Below are 22,466 nucleotides of genomic sequence, written 5' to 3' on the forward strand. Positions count from 1 at the left end.
GGAAAGTTGAATGGTAGTAAACATAGGCCAATGCTTAAGGAAAATCTGTTTCGGTCTGCCAGAGATTTTAGACTAGGATGGAGGTTCATCTTCCAGCAGGAGAATGACCCTTAACATACTGCTAAAACTAGACTGGGGCAGTATAAGGAAATCATTTACAGGTAGTAAAGTCTTGGAATGGCCTAGTCAAAGCCAAAATCTCAAAGCAATGGAGAACCTGTGGCAAGACTGCTGTACAGCAAGAGTAAACAGAGGCTAGCCAGGCGTGCAGGACCAAGATAACAGAGGTGAGGAGGGAAAGAAGAGAGAACCTCACATGAAGTTGTAGTGCTGGGTGCACAACTACTGCATCAGCATATAACAGAATAGTTGCTTGCTGCTACATGCCCTCCTGTCGGAGCTGGGATGTCAAGAGAAGAGGCAAAGTTACCAGTGGCGCTAAAAGAAGAGGTCATGGAGAATCTTGGTCCATCAATAAAACTGTATTCTCCCCAATCCAAGCCTCTCTGTGACCTCTTCTTGCAATGCCACCAGTTTCTCCACTTCTAACCTTGCCTCTTCCTGAAGACTGCTGTACACTAATACACTTCATCTAACGTGAAGGAGTTGGAGTGGCCTTGGGAAAAAAATCTCAATGTCTAGATGTACTAAGCTACTAGAGCTATACCCCAAGACACTTGCATCTGTAAAATTGCAGCATATTTTTGTCACAGTAATATATATTTTTTGCACCTTGAAAGCGGTGGGCATGTTGTGTAAATCAAATGGTACAAACCCCCCAAAATCCATATTAATTCCAGGTTGTAATGAAACAAAATAGGAAAAACATCAAAGGAGTGAACATTTTTGCAAGGCAGCAGCCTGATCTTCTGGCCAATGACATCTCAAGATTCTGTGCTCAGGGATGAAGGACTCTTATGTAAAAGAATAACCACAATTTGTGATCATCTTAAGAAGCTGCAAATAAGTGCTTGCTGCTGCTCTATTTTCCTTTTATTGGCTATTTGATATAGCTCTGCATTTACAAGAATTATAATGCTCAGCCACAATGCAGTATTCATGTGGCATATCATACAGTTTTTTTGTTAAATGACTTCACATTGTTTTACAAATAGAAAGACATTCATCATAAAGGATCGCTGAAAAATGAAAGGTGGAATTTGATAGGTTGTTATGGGCAGCTTAGCCAGTTTTCCTTCACATCAGTTTTGATAAATCTCCCCCATATTTCTTATTTTGCTTTTTCATTTTACCAGCCTATTCTACATATAGTGTAACAATGTATAGGGAAATTACTTTCTCACCAGATTTATAATCTATTTTTATTATATTATTCCCACTGCTGATGATTTGGGCACGTCTTTGCACTGTTACACATAAATTGTAGCACTCAATGCCGGATGACTAGAGTAGATGTTAAATGTGTGTAGAAGTTAGTGATGAGCGAAGTATTCAAAAATTAAATATGGCTGCTTCCCCGAATTTTACAAAAACATTTGCTTTGTGATGAATTACTTTGTCACAAAGCGCATTTCTTTGTAAGTAATGGGTGCAATTGTACCCCTTAGATGCTGCGTTCATAGCTGATTGCGGCATCTGACATTAATAACACAGTTTAAATTAATTTTAAAAATTAATAAAATTATACTTACCTCATTCATTTGATTGCGAAGAGCCGGACGCCTCCATCTTTAAAGAAGATCTAGCACGAAATCTTGCATGGCCCGTGATGACATCATCACGTCGGCCGGCGTGATGACGTCATACGTCACCGAGCACAGGATTTCGTTTGAGATGTTCAATCAAGTTATCCGCGGCCAGCTCTACAATCTCAAACGGATGAGGTAAGTATGATATATTTTATTTTTTCTCGCCATTCAGGGAAAATTGATTCTCTACCACGAAGCATGAGGAAATTCGGCTGTGCGGCAAATCGAATTTTCTCCTTTGCGTCGCAATCTGCGACTTTTCCCCTCTCAAACAGTTCTAAAAAAGTGGACGTGGTGTGGGCGGGGAAGGTGATGGGTTGGCAAGCCTGTCTCATTTACCTGCTTTAGGCGTAGAAAATGGTCTAAATATAAGACAGCTAGGAAGAGTGGTGGAGGATCCATGTAGAGGCCAATGCCTCTACAAAACTTTGGCGGATCCACCGCCAGCGAGGAGCCAATTAAGATCGGCATCTAAAACATTCCCCATAGTCCTATTGTAAAAACCATTCCAGCTGTAAAAACTGATAACTTGAACATACAGTATAAATATTGCAACATTAAAAAGTGAAATTCACACATTTTGATGTGCTATAGATATTTGCAGTGGATTTTACCCATCTGTAACACATGCAGATTTTTTGTCTGGTTCAACAGCACATTTTTATATTGTGTGCAGACCTAGCCTTATCCTCATAATGTACAAATGATAAGCAAGCACTTCATCTATGCATCTGAACTGATATACAGTCAGGTCCATAAATATTGGGACATCGACACAATTCTAACATTTTGGCTCTATACACCACCACAATGGATTTGTAATGAAACAGACAAGATGTGCTTTAACTGCAGACTGTCAGTTTTAATTTGAGGGTATCTACATCCAAATCAGGTGAATGGTGTAGGAATTACAACAATTTGCATATGTGCCTCCCAATTGTTAAGAAACCAAAAGTAATGGGACAGAATAATAATCATAAATCAAACTTTCACTTTTTAATACTTGGTTGCAAATCCTTTGCAGTCAATTACAGCCTGAAGTTTGGAACACATAGACATCACCAGACGCTGGGTTTCATCCCTGGTGATGCTCTGCCAGGCCTCTACTGCACCTGTCTTCAGTTCCTGCTTGTTCTTGGGGCCTTTTTTCCTTCAGTTTTGTCTTCAGCAAGTGAAATGCATGCTCAATCGGATTCAGGTCAGGTGATTGACTTGGCCATTGCATAACATTCCACTTCTTTCCCTTAAAAACCTCTTTGGTTGCTTTTGCAGTATGCTTTGGGTCATTGTCCATCTGCACTGTGTGGCGCCATCCAATGAGTTCTGAAGCATTTGGCTGAATATGAGCAGATAATATTGCCCGAAACACTTCAGAATTCATCCTGCTGCTTTTGTCAGCAGTCACATCATCAATAAATACAAGAGAACCAGTTCCAGTGGCAGTGATACATGCCCACACCATGACACTACCACCACCATGCTTCACTGATGAGGTGATATGCTTAGGATCATGAGCAGTTCCTTTCCTTCTCCATACTCTTCTCTTCCCATCACTCTGGTACAAGTTGATCTTGGTCTCATCTGTCCATAGGATGTTGTTCAGGAACTGTGAACGCTTTTTTAGATGTCGTTTGGCAAACTCTAATCTGGCTTTCCTGTTTCTGAGGCTCACCAATGGTTTACATCTTGTGGTGAACCCTCTGTATTCACTGTGGTGAAGTCTTCTCTTGATTGTTGACTTTGACACACATACACCTACCTCCTGGAGAGTGTTCTTGATCTGGCAAACTGTTGTGAAGGGTGTTTTCTTCACCAGGAAAATAATTCCTTGGTCATCCACCACAGTTGCTTTCCGTGGTTTTCCGGGTCTTTTGGTGTTACTGAGCTCACCGGTGCGTTCCTTCTTTTTAAGAATGTTCCAAACAGTTGTTTTGGCCACGCCTAATGTTTTTTCTATGTTTCTGATTGGTTTGTTTTGTTTTTTCAGCCTAATGATGGCTTGCTTCACTGATAGTGACAGCTCTTTGGATCTTATCTTGAGAGTTGACAGCAACAGATTCCAAATGCAAATAGCACACTTCAAATGAACTCTGGACCTTTTATCTGCTCATTGTAATTGGGATAATGAGGGAATGAGGGAATGAGAAGCCAATTGTCCCATTACTTTTGGTCCCTTAACAAGTGGGAGGCACATATGCAAACTGTTGTAATTCCTACACCGTTCATCTGATTTAGATGTACATTCCCTCAAATTAAATCTGACAGTCTGCAGTTAAAGCACATCTTGTTTGTTTCATTTCAAATACATTGTGGTGGTGTGTAGAGCCAAAAATGTTACAATTGTGTCGATGTCCCAATATTTATGGACCTGACTGTATATACTAGCTCCTGGCTGCCATAAAACTGGTGTAGAAAACTGCCCTCGCCACACCCCCTTTTTGGGAAAGTGTAGAGGTCAACGGAGTAACAGCACTTGCGCAAGTATATTTTTTTAGAAACTGCATATAAGCCTATAAAATAAAAAAAAATTGTAATGCTCACCTTACTAATCCCCTGCCACTTCTATGCTGGTGCTTTCTAGGTCCCCCGACAGTCACTGTTCTTCCTGCTCCAGAAATGATGTGTCATTACCAATGTGTGACTGCTGAAGCCAATCACTGGCCTCAGCAGTGAACTCTAAAGTTGACAAGTTACCTCTTCAGCCAGTCATTGTCTACAGTGGTCGCATGTGCATGTCAACACATCATAAATGGAGCAGGAAGGACAGAGATTTGGGAAATACACACCATGCAGTTTCTCTATGATCCTTAATGTGCACTTTGGAGGACAAAACAATGGAAACAACAACCTGTATATCCCAAAAACATAGGGAACGGCCCCAATTTTATTTTATTTACAGAATAAAACTTTTTTAAAAGCATTGAAATGTTTCTTTCCCTCTTGCATACCTAACTGGTTTCGCCCTCACGGCCTACCAATTAAGAGGGGTGGGGATTATCTCTGTAACCCTTGATAAAGCCGTAAAGGTGAAGCCGGTCATGGTGCCTTTTCCATTGTTTTGTCCTCCTAAGTGCACATTAAGGATCATATCAGTCACCATCCAGAGAAATTGCATGGTGTGAGGATAGAAACCGTGTGATGGCCATTTTTATCTTCATACTCACTTGCATTATGACACTGTGCTCACCCAAACCAACAATAAAATGCATTGAGAGGACTCCTCTTCTAGTCCTCTCCATTATGTGTGTGTGCACAGGAGTCCCCTTAATGTGTTTTACTTCTGGTTTGTCAGAGCACAGCGTCAAAATGCAAGTGAGTATGAAGATGAGTCACATCCACACTATACACTGCTAACTCTAGCTTGAGGGGAGCCCCTTAAAACCACAAATCAAACGCTGTTTGTTAATTAAGAAAACTCTGATGTATTTATTTTTTGCTCCATTTTGGTTCCAATTTGGTAACGTGCACATTTTATAGTTTAAAAGTCTACAACATTGTGTTTTCTGACCATTGCTGAATCCTTACTAACCTAAATTTAACTGGTTTCTGGCTTCCATAGCAGTACACGATCCCTGGGCACAGTTTGGCTGCAATTTCTGGCTGTGGTCCCCTCACTACAGTTCTTTTATGAAGGCTATATTATCCATTATGCATTATATGAAAACTGGTTTTGACAGTTCCTATTACAACACTATAGCAGTTAAATGCTCGACTGTAACTCACCATGCCATAAAATCTGCCAGTACTACAAGCGGGAGCATAAATACCCATCTAAATGTCTCTTCAGCAAATCAAAGTGCTTTGGATTTGTTATTGTGTAAGCAAAATAATAAGTGGCATGTAAGAGTTAATGAAAAGTTTGGACTAAATGTCATACTTACTGATCTACGTCGTATTCTCCTGGGCCGGGTCCATTATGGTTTTCATATTCAGTGCGCTTCCCTGAATACTTTGCAAAGTGCACACCTCGGTATTTCTGTGTTGCATATGTCTCTGCCTGGTGGTGAAATGGAACCAAAATATGACTCTTATTCTCTCTTTTATTGATCATGACATATACCTAAGGCGATAAGTACAATGTTGATACAGGGCTGCCATATTTGCATATACTGGTAAGCTAGAAGAACCACCTTCTTGTAAAGCCTTTTACAGCTCGATTCAACTGGTGTTTTTAGGTTTCCGCTATGGGCCCCAGTACTTCTAATGACAAGAAAATTACAGTCCGTCCACAATAATATCAAAGCATGACTAAAACCTGACAGACCCCATTATAAGTCGATAGGGTATAATATATCAAAATAACTTGGGATCTTTTTGAAAACAAATACAGTATAGCTGTAATGACTAAATTATGAATGGAGAGCATGACACTCATGTGAACTGAGCCTAAAAAATTAAAAAGTAGATAAAGTACTGTCTTTAGATGAAATCTAATATAATGGAGGAGATTTATTAATCAAAATCAGCCAGAATCCTGGAATAATTTGTACCAAAAAACTGGAGTGCGTGCAAAGCACCACATTTATCATCCAAAAATAAGATGTGATTTAGTGGGGAAAGGAAATGACCTACTAGAAAGTGGTGTGCCATGTGGTGTAACCACGTGCAGACAATTCTGGCATAAAGTAAGCCAATTAACAGATGGTATAAACATAAGGGTAATGTAAGAAAGGCTTTGTGCCAGGAAAGTGGAGCGCCGTATGATGCTTTGTTTGCGGAATAGTCTTTGGATCAAACATATGAATTATTAGCAAATTTTTTTTTGTGGTTTATGCTTTGACGGGCATTTTGTATTTACTAGGTGGCCAACAGATCTTTTGGGGTGGAGCTTCATTTTTAGCTGAATCTGTCACTTCAGAGTAAAAAAAAAAAAAAGAAAAACTACCAGTTTACCTTATGGAGCAGCAATAGATGGCACCTTTATTATAAATAATGTTAGACTTTAGAATGAAAAATCTCTAGGTAATTCATGGAATGTGGCATTTGGTAAATTTGTCGCAAAAAAATTCTTAAAAACTGCAGACAGTCATTCCTTCATAATACATTAGACTAGGTCAGTGATGGGTAAACTCTGGCACACCATATGTGGTGAAACTACGATTCCCAGCATGTTCCATTCATTTCTATGGAGTTTTACCACAGCTGGCATGCCGGAGGTTAGCCTTCACAGGTCTAGGCAGTCAAAAATTGCACCACATGTATCATCCAGCATCGCCCACTGGGATAAATGTGGAGGGAGCATCATTAGACTGTCTAGTATAATTTATTAAGAGTAATTTCTTAAGTATTTTTTGGGGGGGTCTGCTGTCTTTCGAGTCATTTTCTTTTTCTTTTGCCACATTCAACAAATGTTGCATGCCAATTCTTAATTCTAGCGCATTTGGTAACTGGTGTATTTTGTGGAAAGTGTCTTGGTTGTAGTAGGGCCAGGTGATAAATTTGTTGCAATTCACACCATATTGGATATACCCTAAAAAGAGGCCACAAAATGAATTAAAAACAAATGAAAAATTCAATTTTACCCCTTCCCCATTTTACATATTAAAATACACTGCTTCAACACCTTCAAAAATGTCCAAACTATTAATATATAAAAGTATTTATCCTGTATGGTAAATAATGCAATCGGGGAAAAAATGGTTGAATCACTGTTTTTCAGTCACTTCACCAAAAAAAAATAATTAATAAAAAGTGATCAAAAAGTCATACATACTCCAAAATGGTATCAACAAAAACTACACATTACCTCGCAAAAAGCTTTCACAGCTCCGTACATGGACATATAATAAATCTGGGTGTCAGAATATGGCGATAGAAATAAAAAAAATTCTAAGGGTTTCACATTTATTTAAAAAAGTATTAAAACATAGGGGGAAAAAAAGATATACATTAGGTATTGCTATAAGCATACTGATCAGCAGAATACAGACGAACATGCTGCCACCATACAACCAGATGAGCAACTTTTACTGTCACCTACTGTGTCCTTCACCTTCCCTTGTAGATTTTAAGCTCGTGCGGGCAGGGTCCTCTCCCCCTCCGTACTAGTCTGTTAATAGTTTCTTGTTTATTGCATTTTTATATTATGTGTAACCCTCTCACCATGGAATTAATGGTGCTTTCAAATAAATAATGATACGTCATTTTTATTGCACAGTAAAAACCTCACAACCAAAATCTATAAAACAATAGTTGAATTTCATTTTTTATTTCCAATTTCACCCCCCTTTCTGGTACAAAGTCACCCTTCTACCTAAGTTTACACTGTCTAAAAATTAGGCAGAAATAGTAAATCTGCCCTACTGTCTCTCTATGACAACCAAATACTGAAATTAACAAACCACTACAGGAGATAAGCATTGTAAGCATACAGGGAGTGCAGAATTATTAGGCAAATGAGTATTTTGACCACATCATCCTCTTTATGCATGTTGTCTTACTCCAAGCTGTATAGGCTCGAAAGCCTACTACCAATTAAGCATATTAGGTGATGTGCATCTCTGTAATGAGAAGGGGTGTGGTCTAATGACATCAACACCCTATATCAGGTGTGCATAATTATTAGGCAACTTCCTTTCCTTTGGCAAAATGGGTCAAAAGAAGGACTTGACACGCTCAGAAAAGTCAAAAATAGTGAGATATCTTGCAGAGGGATGCAGCACTCTTAAAATTGCAAAGCTTCTGAAGCGTGATCATCGAACAATCAAGCGTTTCATTCAAAATAGTCAACAGGGTCGCAAGAAGCGTGTGGAAAAACCAAGGCGCAAAATAACTGCCCATGAACTGAGAAAAGTCAAGCGTGCAGCTGCCAAGATGCCACTTGCCACCAGTTTGGCCATATTTCAGAGCTGCAACATCACTGGAGTGCCCAAAAGCACAAGGTGTGCAATACTCAGAGACATGGCCAAGGTAAGAAAGGCTGAAAGACGACCACCACTGAACAAGACACACAAGCTGAAACGTCAAGACTGGGCCAAGAAATATCTCAAGACTGATTTTTCGAAGGTTTTATGGACTGATGAAATGAGAGTGAGTCTTGATGGGCCAGATGGATGGGCCCGTGGCTGGATTGGTAAAGGGCAGAGAGCTCTAGTCCGACTCAGACGCCAGCAAGGTGGAGGTGGAGTACTGGTTTGGGCTGGTATCATCAAAGATGAGCTTGTGGGGCCTTTTCGATGGAGTCAAGCTCAACTCCCAGTCCTACTGCCAGTTTCTGGAAGACACCTTCTTCAAGCAGTGGTACAGGAAGAAGTCTGCATCCTTCAAGAAAAACATGATTTTCATGCAGGACAATGCTCCATCACACGCGTCCAAGTACTCCACAGCGTGGCTGGCAAAAAAGGGTATAAAAGAAGAAAATCTAATGACATGGCCTCCTTGTTCACCTAATCTTAACCCCATTGAGAACCTGTGGTCCATCATCAAATGTGAGATTTACAAGGAGGGAAAACAGTACACCTCTCTGAACAGTGTCTGGGAGGCTGTGGTTGCTGCTGCACGCAATGTTGATGGTGAACAGATCAAAACACTGACAGAATCCATGGATGGCAGGCTTTTGAGTGTCCTTGCAAAGAAAGGTGGCTATATTGGTCACTGATTTGTTTTTGTTTTGTTTTTGAATGTCAGAAATATATATTTGTGAATGTTGAGATGTTATATTGGTTTCACTGGTAAAAATAAATAATTGAAATGGGTATATATTTGTTTTTTGTTAAGTTGCCTAATAATTATGCACAGTAATAGTCACCTGCACACACAGATATCCCCCTAAAATAGCTAAAACTAAAAACAAACTAAAAACTACTTCCAAAAATATTCAGCTTTGATATAAATGAGTTTTTTGGGTTCATTGAGAACATGGTTGTTGTTCAATAATAAAATTAATCCTCAAAAATACAACTTGCCTAATAATTCTGCACTCCCTGTATATGCACTGTTTCCATAAGGCTGGGTTCACACAGAGTACTCCTCATGCAGTTAAAACCGCAAAAAGAAATGCATGCAAAGTGATCACAGTTGCATGTATTTTTATGGATTTTGACTGATATGTAGTGGCATATTAAAAACCTACTGAATTCTAAGGAGAAAAGCAGTATGAAAAAGCCCAATCAAAGCATGCTCCTTTATGTGAAAAATGCAACTAGATTTTAAAAAAAAGCACAAAAATTCACTAAGCAAAAAAAAAACTAAGACTGTCCAAGTAAAGGTGGTAATTATAGTGATTTCAGCCAGTTACAGTACTTACAGTACTTACAGTAGCCAGTAATTACAGTATTAAAATGACAATGTTTTAACCTGTCCAACAGTCTGTAAATGAAGTCTATTCCTGCTCTGAGATTTTGGGCAAAATTGTTGTCATTTTACCCTATTCTGGATAATATATCCTTTGGAAACCATGACTACTTTTCTCATCATTTACAAATTTGAGGAACAACGAGAAAAGTCACAGATTTTACCACTGAAATGTCACATATCTTCACTGCTTAAAGGGGTTGGCCACTTTCTGGTTACTGTTGACCAATGCGTTTGTAAGATGACTACGTACTGTATATGGCACTGACTAATATAGTGTTTGTTGAAATTCTGTGCCATTTCATTAGGTATGCCCTCTTGTTTGCCAAGTCTTTTGAGCTGTCCACACAGAGGTCCTGTCCATCAGATGGCCGCTGATGGAGGGTCATGTGACCAGGCAAATCACATTAATGTGATGTCACCTCCATTTAAATACACTGAACCTGCCATCTGCACTTGTTCTATTGGAAGTGTAGTACAGAGTGTTTGAATATAGGAGACTGAGTGATGTATCTGGTCACATGAACCTCCATCAGCGGCCATCTTACGGACAGGACCTCTATGCGGACAGCACAGAAGATTTGACTAACAAGGGGGCATGGCTTATGAAATATAGCAAATGGCACAGTTTATCAACAAAGGCCATTAGTCATCTTACATATACATTCAGGTATGGGATTCAGCCGGTTCCCTCCGGTTCTCCAGATCCAGGTGTTAAAATTACAGCCGTATTGGAGAACCGTGTTACCGGCTGAATCCCGATCCGGTGCTGCGGTAGATGAGCGCTTGCATTGTGGAAGCGCTCCTCTCCCTACATTCTTCTGTATCACCATCCTCAGGACAGCAATGCAGATTAACACTGCAGCAGGGCAAGGGAGAGGTGTCTCCCTTTCCCTGTTCCTCTGATAGGCTGCAGACACTAGGCCGGAAGAGGCCTGCATCGCATCACTGACAGTGTGGAGATAAGTGTTATTTTTTTTTTTTTTCTGTGGTGCGCTGGGGGCATTGTTGGCACATGGGGGACACTATGGGGGTATCTACTGGGGGCATGGCTGGCACATGGGGGACACTATGGGGGAATCTACTGGGGGAATTGCTGGCATATGGGGGGCACTATGTGGGCATCTACTGGGGCATTGCGGCACATGGGGGCATCTACTGGGGGCATTGCTGGCACATGGGCAACCCTATGAGGGCATCTTATACTGGCACATTATGGGGACACTATGGTGTTGGAGGGGGGGAAGAACACTATGGGGGCATATTATATAGGCACATTATGGGGGCACTAAGAAGGGGCATTTATACTGGCACATTCTGGGGGACACTATGGGGGAATCTTATACTGGCACATTATGGGTGCATTATGGGGAAGAGGAGAGGAGCACTTTGTGGGCATTTACTAGGGGCATTATATAGGGGTATTTTATACTTGCACACATTATGTGGGCTCTATGAGGGGCACTGAGGGAATTTTTTTGTACTGGCACACAGAACAGGAGCATTTTTTAACTAGTGCACATTATTATTATTATTATTATTATTATTTTTATTATTATTACTGAAGAGCTATTATTATAACTGCAGAGACAAGAGATGGGTGAAAAATCATCATGGCGGTCTGGTCTCAAAGGAGAAGATGAAGAAAGAGAAGTTCTGCATCAGAGGAGAAGTCACTTGATGTAAGAGGTATGTGGTGCTGTAATCTGGATAATACAGACTATAATATGTATGCAAATATGTATTTAGACAATCTCCCAAAAAATAAAAAATAAATATGGCTCTCAGACTATGGAGACACTAAAACATGATTTGTTTTTTGTTACAAAAATGATAGTGTAAAACTTAAATAAATAAAAGTATATAGATTAGATATTGCCGCGTCCGTAACAACCTGTTCTATACAAATATCACATGACCTAACCCCTCAGATGAACACCGTAAAAATAAATTAAATAAAAACTATGTCAAAAAGGCATTTTTTGTCACCTTACATCTCAAAAAGTGTAATATCAAGCAATCAAAAAGTCATATGCACCCCAAAATAGTGCCAATCAAACCATCATCTCATCCCGCAAAAAATGATACCCTACCTAAGACAATCGCCCCAAAAATAAAAAAAAACTATGGTTCTCAGACTATGGAGACACTAAAACATGATTTTATTTTTTGTTTCAAAAATGACATTGTGTAAAACTTAAATTAAAAAAAAGGATACATATTAGGTATCGCCACATCTATAACAACCTGTTCTATAAAAATATCACGTGACTTAACCCCTCAGATGAACACCGTAAAAATAAAAAAAATAAACGGTTTCAAAAGCCATTTTTTGTCACCTTACATTACAAAACAGGTAATAGAAAGCGAACAAAAAGTCATGCACCCCAAAAAAGTACCAATCAAACCGTCATCTCATCCCGCAAAAAATGATACCCGACCTAAGACATTCACCCAAAAAATAAAAAAACTATGGCTTTCATAATATGGAGACACTAAAACATGATTTGTTTTGTTTAAAAAATGCTGTTATTGTCTAAAACTTAAATAATTAAAAAAAGTATACATATTAGGTATTGCCGCCGCTTGCCGCGTCCATAAGAACCTGCTGTATAAAAATATCACATGACCTAACCCCTCAAGTGGAAACTGTAAAAACATTTTCTTAAAGTGTGTCAAAAAAGCACACTTTTTGTCACCTTACATCACATAAAGTGTAATACCAAGCGATCAAAAAGTCATATGCACCCTAAAATAGAACCAATCAAACCGTCATCTCATACTGAAAAAAATGAGCCCCTACATAAGACAGTCGCCCAAAATAAAATAAAAATCTATGTCTTTGAGAATAAAAAAATCCTTTATTATGTAAAACTGAAACAAACAACCAAAAAATATTTGGTATTGTCGTGTCCGTAACAACCTGCTCTATAAAAATACCACATGCTCTAACCTGTTAGATGAACACTGTAAAAAACAAAATATAAAAACAGTGCCAAAACAGCTATTTTTTGTTACTTTGCCACACAAAAAGTGTAATATAGTGCAACCAAAAATCATATGTACCCTAAAATAGTACAAACAAAACTGCCACCTTATCCTGTAGTTTCCAAAATGGGGTCATTTTTTTGAGTTTCTACTCTAGGGGTGCATCAGGGGGGTCTTCAAATGTGACACGGCAGCTTAAAATTATTCCAGTAAAATCTGCTTTCCAAAAACCACATGGCGTTCCTTTCCTTCTGCGCCTTGCCGTGTGGCCTTACAGCAGTTTACGACCCCATATGGGGGGTTTCTGTAAACTATAGGATCAAGGAAATAAATATTGAGTTGTTTTTGGCTGTTAACCTTTGCTTTGTTACTGTAAAAAATGGATTAAAATGGAAAGTCTGCCCAAAAAAGTGAAATTCTGAAATTTCATCTCCATTTTCTATTAATTCTTGCGGATCACCTAAAGGGTTAACAAAGTTTTTAAAATCAGTTTTGAATACCTTTAGATGTGTAGTTTCTAAAATAGGGTCACTTTTTTGGAGTTTTGACTCTAGGGGTGCATCAGGGGGTCTACAAATGTGACACGGCCTTTCTGCCTTTCAAAAACCATATGGCGTTCCTTTCCTTCTGCGCCCTGCCGTGTGCCCGTACAGCAGTTTACGACCACATATAGCATTTTTATGTAAACTACAGAATCAGGGCAATACATATTTAGTTGTGTTTGGCTGTTAACCCTTGCTTTATTAGCAGAAAAAACTTTATTAAAATATGCCAAAAAAGTGAAATTCTGAAATTTCATCTCCATTTTCCATAAATTCTTGTGGAACACCTCAAGGGTTAACAAAGTTTGTAAAATCAGTTTTTGATACCTTGAGGGTTGTAGTTTCTAAAATTGGGTCATTTTTCAGTGGTTATATTATGCAAGCCTCACAAAGTGACCTGTACTGGTCCTTAAGGTGGGTTTGGGAAATTTTCTGAAAAATTTCAAGATTTGCTTCTAAACTTCTAAGGCTTCTAACGTCCCCCCAAAAATAAAATGGCATTCACAAAATGATCCAAACATGAAGTAGACATATGGGGAATGTAAAGTTATAACTATTTTGGAGTTATTACTATTATAAAGGTAGAGAAATTGAAATTTGGAAATTTGGTACTTTTTCCAAATTTTGGGTAAATTTGGTATTTTTTTTATAAATAAAAATTTTATATTTTGACTCAATTTTACCACTATCATAAAGTACAATATGTGACGAGAAAACATTCTCAGAATGGCCTGGATAAGTAAAAGCGTTTTAAAGTTATTACCACATAAAGTGACACATGTCAGATTTGCAAAAAATGGCCTGGTGAAAATGGCAAGGTCCTTAAGGTGTTAAAAATGCTGTGAAAAACACACCTAAACACTGTTTTGAATCCGGCATAATGAGGCTGTTTCCAGTGGCATAACTACCATAGCAGCAGACCACGCGACTGCTATTGGGCCCTGTTGGGATCATCTCCTCTTCTACTGGAGGTGAAACCTTGGTTAGGACTCTACCCCGTAAAGGAACAACTTTTAACAAAGAAGGCAGTGGAAAAAATGGCCCAAGGATCACTGAAAAGTATTTAGGAGGAAACCCTTCTGTCCTGTGGGGAGGGGGGGGAGAGAGAGAGCTGGTTTGATCCTTGTCATGGGGCCCTTATTTCTCTATGTACGCTACTGTCTGTTTCTATACTGATCTTCAGCTGCAAGAATTAAAAATTCTAGCATTTTCATATCCCCTGTCAACTATATACATTAAAGATTTTAGGACATAGACTGCAGTCTGCCATTCATCGCTAAAAGACAAATTGTTTTATAGGGGTTTAGTAAAAATGTAAATGTAAAATATATTGCAAAGCAACAGCACATGGAAGTAAGAGCTGCCACAGAATGATGGAGGGGGCAGGGGACTTGTACTGTTCCTAAAGGGTTGTTCTAGTGAATTACTGCAACAAGGTTTTATTGAAGAGGACCTACACATCTGAAGCCTCATCTACTTGTGGCTCAGGGGCATCTTAAATATGACATTCAATGTATTTACATTTTTTTTAAGTATTTTATGTGTCACAATTTGTGTAGGTTTAGAGAAATTATTTACACCTACCCTGACAAGAGCCATCACTTAGTGGAAAGGGGCATTGTGTCATGGAAAATCAGGTGTGCCAAAATTGCACCAAAGTTCTGTCTCGAACTAAGCCAACCAATAGTTGTTATAGAGTTACACAAAAGTGTCCGGCCCTGCACCACATGTATCCTTCTGCCAGAACCAGTGTGATCTGGTGCAGGTCTAGACAGCCTGTCTAAGTTTATGCCTAAAGGCATTTTATATGGCTAATGGAGAAGACGATTGTCAAGAAGGAAACATTACTTCCCGACAATCGCCTGCTCGTCAGTGAAGGAGACTACTGCATTTACATGTAGCGATCTCCTCCACAGTATGGGAAAGAGCAATCACTAATACCATCGCTCTTCCCCACATAAAATCATTGTCTGCCGGCAGCAGAGTGCTGTTTAGACAACACGATCTGCCGATAAACGAGTGAATCGGCAGCACCTTTACAACGGCTAAAAAGTCACAATTTTTTTTTTTTATTCAACATTTTATTCGATTTTCAGATGAAAAATAAATAAAAATATATCCATCGGTACATACACTGCTCGACAGTACATGAATGATGAAATAGAAACCAGTGTACAATATTGAAGATGATACAAAGAAAATAGTCACATAACACCCTTCCCTCCCCCCACCCCCAACACCCTCCCCATCTGGATACGACTCACCCTCATATAGTTTAATTCTCTATGTAGAGTTTATAACCAACTTTGCTTCTACTCCACTTTCAACCTCCCCAATGTCCCCTTTAGGTCCTTTAATAAATACCATTCTGTATGTTTAAAGTTTGACATCAGCAAGTTAATATCCTCTGTAGATAGATGTCTGGATATAAAAGCAGACCACTTATCTAAAAATTTAGTTGACTTCTGGTTTTTATGTGCCTCTGCTTCCAGCTGATCCATTAGAAGATAATGCCTCATTTGACCTTGAAAATCTCCCTCCAAAGGTGGATGTGGGGATAACCAATTACGTAGCAAACATCTCACAGCTACTAGCAACGCTCCTTCTACCAACCCTGGAACCCTAACACTGTCCGGATAGACATGAAATAGCAACACCCCAGGTTCGCATGGCAGTTATTCGCCATGTATCTTTTATCCAAGATAGGATCCATTCCCAATATAACTGCACCTTTAGGCATAACCAAATGCAATGATCAAAAGTAGCCTTTGGTACAGCGCATTTAGGACATTCGGTCAGCCTGGTCTTGTTGGCATCCGTAGACGGAATGTTAAAAGCATACACTGCTCTGTGAATCAACTTCAATTGTGATTCCCTCCAGCCCTCACAAGCTATTACTTTCCTCGTCCTTAACCAACCATGCATAATTTTATCCTTCCAATCCTCCTCAGCCATTAACGCCTTCCATCCTTTACATAATTGGGCATACTTTTTTTATTTTCTCCATCTCTAAAGTGTTTATATATTTCCGACAGTGATATCTTAATTCTCCTATGTTGGAGTAATATATCAAAGCAATTTGCTGTATATTCACGACTTACATCCCTTAATCTATTCCTACAAAAGTGTATGAGCTGATAGTATTGTAGCTCATGACCAGCTGGTAAATGAAACTTTTCCTGCACCTCCAAGAAGGTTCTGTATCTTGGATCCTTGTCATGGAGGAGGTGACGGAGCAACACGATTCCCTTATCCTTCCATACACCGAACAGTTTATTATGCTGTCCTAATGCAAAAGCAGGATGTCTCCAAAGTGGCATATAGTTAGAGGCCAAAAAAGGTAAATTATACAGTTTCCTCACCTCCTTCCATGCTACAATAGGGTCTCTCATAATCACCGCAGATTTGATATCTATGGGCAAAGATGCTAGCTTCGTATGTAAAAGTGAACTCAATTCCCAACCTTGAGCCAATTCTCTTTCTAACTCAATATTGGAATAATGTGATGTCAGGTTCAGACAATCCCTACAGTGACGAAACAAGCTAGCCAGATTATATCGTCTTATGTCAGGAAAGCTCCCCCCCCCCCCCCCCTCCCGCTCCCTAGGTAAAGATAGAGTTTTCAATGCCACTCTTGCTCTTTTTTTGACCACATAAATTGTGAGAAAGCCCCATTTAGCATTTTTATATCTTTATGACGGATCAATATAGGCAAGGTCTGCATGGGATACAGCAATTTGGGGAGGCTAACCATTTTTATCAAATTACATCTGCCTAAAAGTGACAAAGGTAAATTATGCCACCTGTTCAGATCCTGGACGATTTGTTTTATTAGGGGTGCATAATTTAGACTATAAAGCGAATATGGTGAATTGCCTATCTTAATTCCCAGATATGTGATGGAATGTTTAGCTATTGAAACTGGACACCCCTGGATGACAGTTGGTCTTCTTGGATCTGGAATACCTATGTACAGCAGTTCACACTTACTGGTGTTGATTTGAAAACCTGGTGACTTCCCAAATTCTTCTATTACCCCAAGTATTTTGTTTACATCCTTCAGGGGATTTGCCAGGAATAATATAATATCATCAGCAAAGAGAGATATCTTCACTTCCTGACCTTCTATTTTGATTCCTTCAAATACATCCGAATGTTCTAAATACCTTGCAAGGGGTTCTACTGCAATATTAAATAGCAGCGGAGAAAGGGGACAACCTTGCCTAGTTCCTTTAAATAATGGGAAGGGTTTAGATAAAAATCCCGGCATTGCTATCTGAGCTCTCGGGTCAGTATACAACGTCGATATGTATGTTCTGAAGGTGCCCCTTATATTCATGACATCTAGGACTTTTGCCAGCCATCTTCAGCTCACATTAACGAATGCCTTCTCGGCGTCTATAGTTAACAGCACCGGAGAACTAAATTTTGTTCGTTGTCTATTAACATAGTCTAATACTGCCATTACCCTTCTGATGTTAAACACCGCCGATCTGCCCTTCACAAATCCCACCTGCGAGGGACCTATCAGATATTCACCAACCTATTGGCCAAGATTTTCGAAAAGATTTTCTGGTCAACATTTAAACAAGTCACAAATTTTAGTGCAAGTGCCGTTTTGAAGCAAAATTTGTGACTTGCTTACTTTTCCGCCACCCTCATCATCATACAAAAAGTGCAGAGAGTGGGGGCAGACCACAGGAGGGTCACCCGTGGCCCGACACATCTATTAATATATGCTTCAGAAAACAAACTCTTGTTGGATGGGGCAGAAAAGGGGTTTATAAGTGTGGTGCAAGGCATGTCTACCAGTTTTTAGCATCTTTTCACTAGTACATCTGCCCCATTGTGTGCAGAGAACTTCATATAGTCTTATGGGCTAACAAAAGGCACTTATTTTTTTCTTTAAAATGACCCTTATTTGTAAATCTTTGCATTGGTTAAAAATAAAAACATGGAAAAATACAAGTAATGACCAAACAACCGCATGATTAATCTCCATTACTGCCATTGAAGCCAATGACAAACAAGATGTATTTCCAGCTATTACCTCCATAATCATTTGGTTACAAAAATAAAACTGCTTAGTCTGTTCTCATATATTGTAAGAATATAATACATCCTTTAGAAGACTTTACCTACATATAGCTTCTATTGATCCGAAGATTGGGTCAATGCACATTTATCGTAATTATAAGGACAGGAGACCAAGCGTATTTCCCTTTCCTAAGTGGTTTGAAGAGAGCCTATTCTTTTAGAAGTGAGCACATTAAAAAAATCTATGTCATGATATGATGGTTGAAATCGCTGCATTATAATAATATAAATTGACTAGTACTTAACTGCGAAGCCCAAGCAATAAGAATTACTCAGGTACGAAAAAAATCACATTTGTAATTGAATTAAATAGCCTTTTAAAAATACTGACGTGGACAGAAGAATAAATTGATGCTCTATTAATAACTTTAAATCATCACGCACGTCGTGCCAAGAAGTGTTGACAAGATCCACTTCAAGGTCACTGTCAGCTTGGTAAGTCATTACCAAATAAAATATGGCTTAATTGAAGCAAACTCAGCAAGGAGCTACATTATATTAAGTGAACGTTGTAACATAACGCCCAAGAAGAATTACTAATCGCCACTCCCGGTGACAACGAAATGGATGAAGAGGTGCTTTGCAACTTTTTCCTTTGACTTTCCACAATTAAATATGGAAATAGATTCAGCAAGGAATTAAAAGTCTTGGAGCGCATTCATTTAAGTCACTAATGGACTGTTTTCCAGTATGGCTGCACACAGGTAGTTCTCAGTGTGTTTCCCGCTCTACCTCATATGTCAGTGTCAGAACTAGCAGCGGAAAGCAATCCCATGTCTTGCTAGGAAAATTGCACTTTTTAGTGTGAGATGAAAAAACCCTATTATCCATTTCCTGTACAATATCATATTCATTTTCAAAAAGTACATTCTATTCATTCCCATTGGATGCATATCTAGTTTTCCTTTTCTCAGGTAATTTGCATTATTATGTGCTTAATCCCACTCAATTAAAGGGGTTGTCCCATGAAAAATATTCTACAGTTTTCAAATGAGCACCTCGACCTGAATTCTTTTGTAATTGCATGTAATAAAAAAATCTGCATAGCTAGTGAGTTATTCAATAAAATGTATCTGTATAGCGCAACCTGCTGTTAGTTTGTTAGTTTTTTCTTATTTCTTTGGTTACTGAGAAGGTCGCACATGCTCAGTTTCATCCTTCAACTGCCTCCTGAGCTGTGATAGGGAGAGCAGGGACACGCCCCCTTTAGCTGCAGCAGGAAATCTGGGGAGCTCTTTGGACCCATGTGAGGTACAGGGCCGGTTCTAGTTTTGTTGGAAAGAGATTATAATGCACCATATGATGTCTGGTTTTCACTCTTTACATTAGTCATGGGATAACCCCTTTAATGTCCATAGAGATCACTTAACCCAACCAGGGGCACATTAAGTAAATATATAACTACATGTTTTGTACAGTAGCTCTTTCTTGGTCATACAGTATATAGTCCAAATATCCAATGTAGGCATATTAGCACTACAGAATGACAAAACCAGGAATAAAATGGAAATGGTGATAATTACATTGAAAAAATACAGCTAAAATATATTGAAAATTACAAACTAAAGCACAATCCCAGAAACAGTCAATTAAGTGCCACCGTGTAGCAGCAAGATATACACAATGGCCAATGCTAGTTATAAAGGAGACCAAGGGATATTTCCACTTTATGTCCTATAATCTGACCCTGTATCTGTGGTTATGTTAGAGGCAGGGACAGCCTGGCCATAGACCCTACAGGGAAATTTCCGGGAGATCCCTCCCTCTCTGCAGCTGGCCAAGATATAATGACCTGTTCTTCTCAGTGGTAATTAACACTGGGAACATCAGGGACTTATACCTCTGGCCAGCGGCTGCAGGTGCCCTCCTGAATGCAACTGTATTGCCATCCTATGGACGGTGATATAGTTGAATACTGTAGTGGGGGTGGCAGTATTTTGAGCTGCACGGTGGTATTCAGTTCTGCTGGGGTGGTATTTTGTGCTGCACTGAAGTATTTCCGTCCCTGCTTACTTCTGTTGGCTTTGCCTACTTGTGCTGCCCTGCCTTCTGTCACTTTGGACTCACCTACAATAGGGGGTCACTTTTAGGTTTTTTTCCAGGACCACTTTAGGTTCCAACTCTGCCTCTGGTTATAGTATCTTTGTTCAAAAGATATACAAATTAGCTTTTTTTCTAGAAAAAATAAATCTGTGGCTCTAGTGCCACCTGTTGAAAGGCAGCTATCCTATATTTTAATATCTAGCCTTTTAAAATAGGATTTAAAAAATAATTTAGGCATATATTTTAGGATTATATTTATGTCTAAAGGCCTGTTTTAAAAGGTGGGATATTGATTTATCTGTTAGCTGCCTTCCAACAGGTGTCGCGAGTGGTACAGCTTTGTTTTTCTTGGAAGGAGGGCTAATTTCCATAGCATTTTCCAAGAGGAGCATTGCATGGCCCATAAGACTCCTTATGCTCTCCATAAGGTGAAATAGCACCGATAGAAATTTTCTTTTTAATGAAATAGTACTAACCAAATCCACCATAAAAGTCTACCAGGGAAGCTTAGCATGAAATAAAGGAAGGAATAAAGGAAGACAGATAATGGGAAAAGTGGTGAAAGTGAACAGCCTTGAAGTGTAACTGTCACTTAATTTTTTTAATGTGTAGGGGAAGTGATTATGCATATTTTTCCAATACACCTTGTGATTTTGTTCTTTAATTATTTAAAATAACTGTCTCTCAAGTACAATATCACCTCTGGGACCAGGTCCTATGTCAAGAACATAGCACCAACATGAATGAAGTGCATACTGCTCATGCACAGTGTCTTCTCAATTCACCGCTATGGGACTTCTAAAAAAAATAGCCAAGTTAGTCTCATGGAAAAAAGAGAAGAATAAACCCTCGGGGAGAGGTGTGCAAGTATATCCAACTTATTCAAAAAATAAAACTAATAAGATATCAAAATGTATTAAGACTGCTTGACGACTAACACAATACGAACACGGACTATGCGTTACAGAGACGGACTATCAGTTTCAAATTATTACCGTACATCACGGCTCTGAAAGGTGTAGTCCATTTGTTCATATTGTGCTAGTCATCCAGCTATTTTATTCAATTCTGATATTTTGTTTTGATTCTTAAATAAATTGGATAGACTTGCACACCTCTCCTTTACAGTGACATCATAAAGGTTTTTTCTTCTCTTCTTTCCATTCCTGATATTGGATTTCGGACACTGTGGCACCCCCTGGGCATCCATCCCTGAGCCACAGTCTATTGGAGGACCAGAGGTATTATTCATGCTAATATGGATGTTGTGCCTGCACAACTCAGATTTCTACTCCTACTCTTCTTTTTACATTTGCTTCATCTGCCTCCTCCTCAGTGGCAAGAGCAGCTTGCTGTCTATTCACATTAGGCCCGTTCTTGAAATAGGAGGTGGAAACCACACCTATTAGAAATTTATGGTATATCCTGTCGATATGCCATAAATGTCCAGATAGGAATACCCCTTAAAGGTATTTTTCATGAGAATCTGAATGAGGTAAAATAGCTTTAACATGGAGAAACCCAGCACTTATAGTGAGCTGGGTGTAGGAAGGTGGGGGGCAGCCATGCATTGGACACTACTCCCTAAACCCAGTACAATACACTGGTTTTGATCCAGTGTTAAAGCAATTTTTTTTATAAAATGTGTAAGTTTTCAGAGTTAAAGCTATTTTCTACAAATTAAATGTATCACTTATCCACAAGATACAATAGGTGATAATGTATGATGGCTAGAGGCCCCATCACTGGGACTCCCATTGATAACTAGAATGGAGGTTTTTATTCAATATTCAAC

The 22,466-nt window shown here is 39.1% G+C and overlaps 1 protein-coding gene across 2 annotated transcripts in view; it reads right to left on the minus strand.

The window, feature by feature from the left end:
- Positions 1-22,466, minus strand: part of STPG2 (sperm tail PG-rich repeat containing 2) — a 993,492-nt gene that overhangs the window by 846,968 nt on the left and 124,058 nt on the right. For both annotated transcript variants that reach the window (XM_044275675.1, XM_044275686.1), the window contains exon 6: positions 5,591-5,706. In XM_044275675.1, coding sequence (XP_044131610.1) covers positions 5,591-5,706 — 116 coding nt within the window. The remainder of the gene's footprint in view (positions 1-5,590; positions 5,707-22,466) is intronic.

Source organism: Bufo gargarizans, chromosome 1, assembly GCF_014858855.1.
Source record: "Bufo gargarizans isolate SCDJY-AF-19 chromosome 1, ASM1485885v1, whole genome shotgun sequence".
Lineage (NCBI taxonomy): Eukaryota > Metazoa > Chordata > Amphibia > Anura > Bufonidae > Bufo > Bufo gargarizans.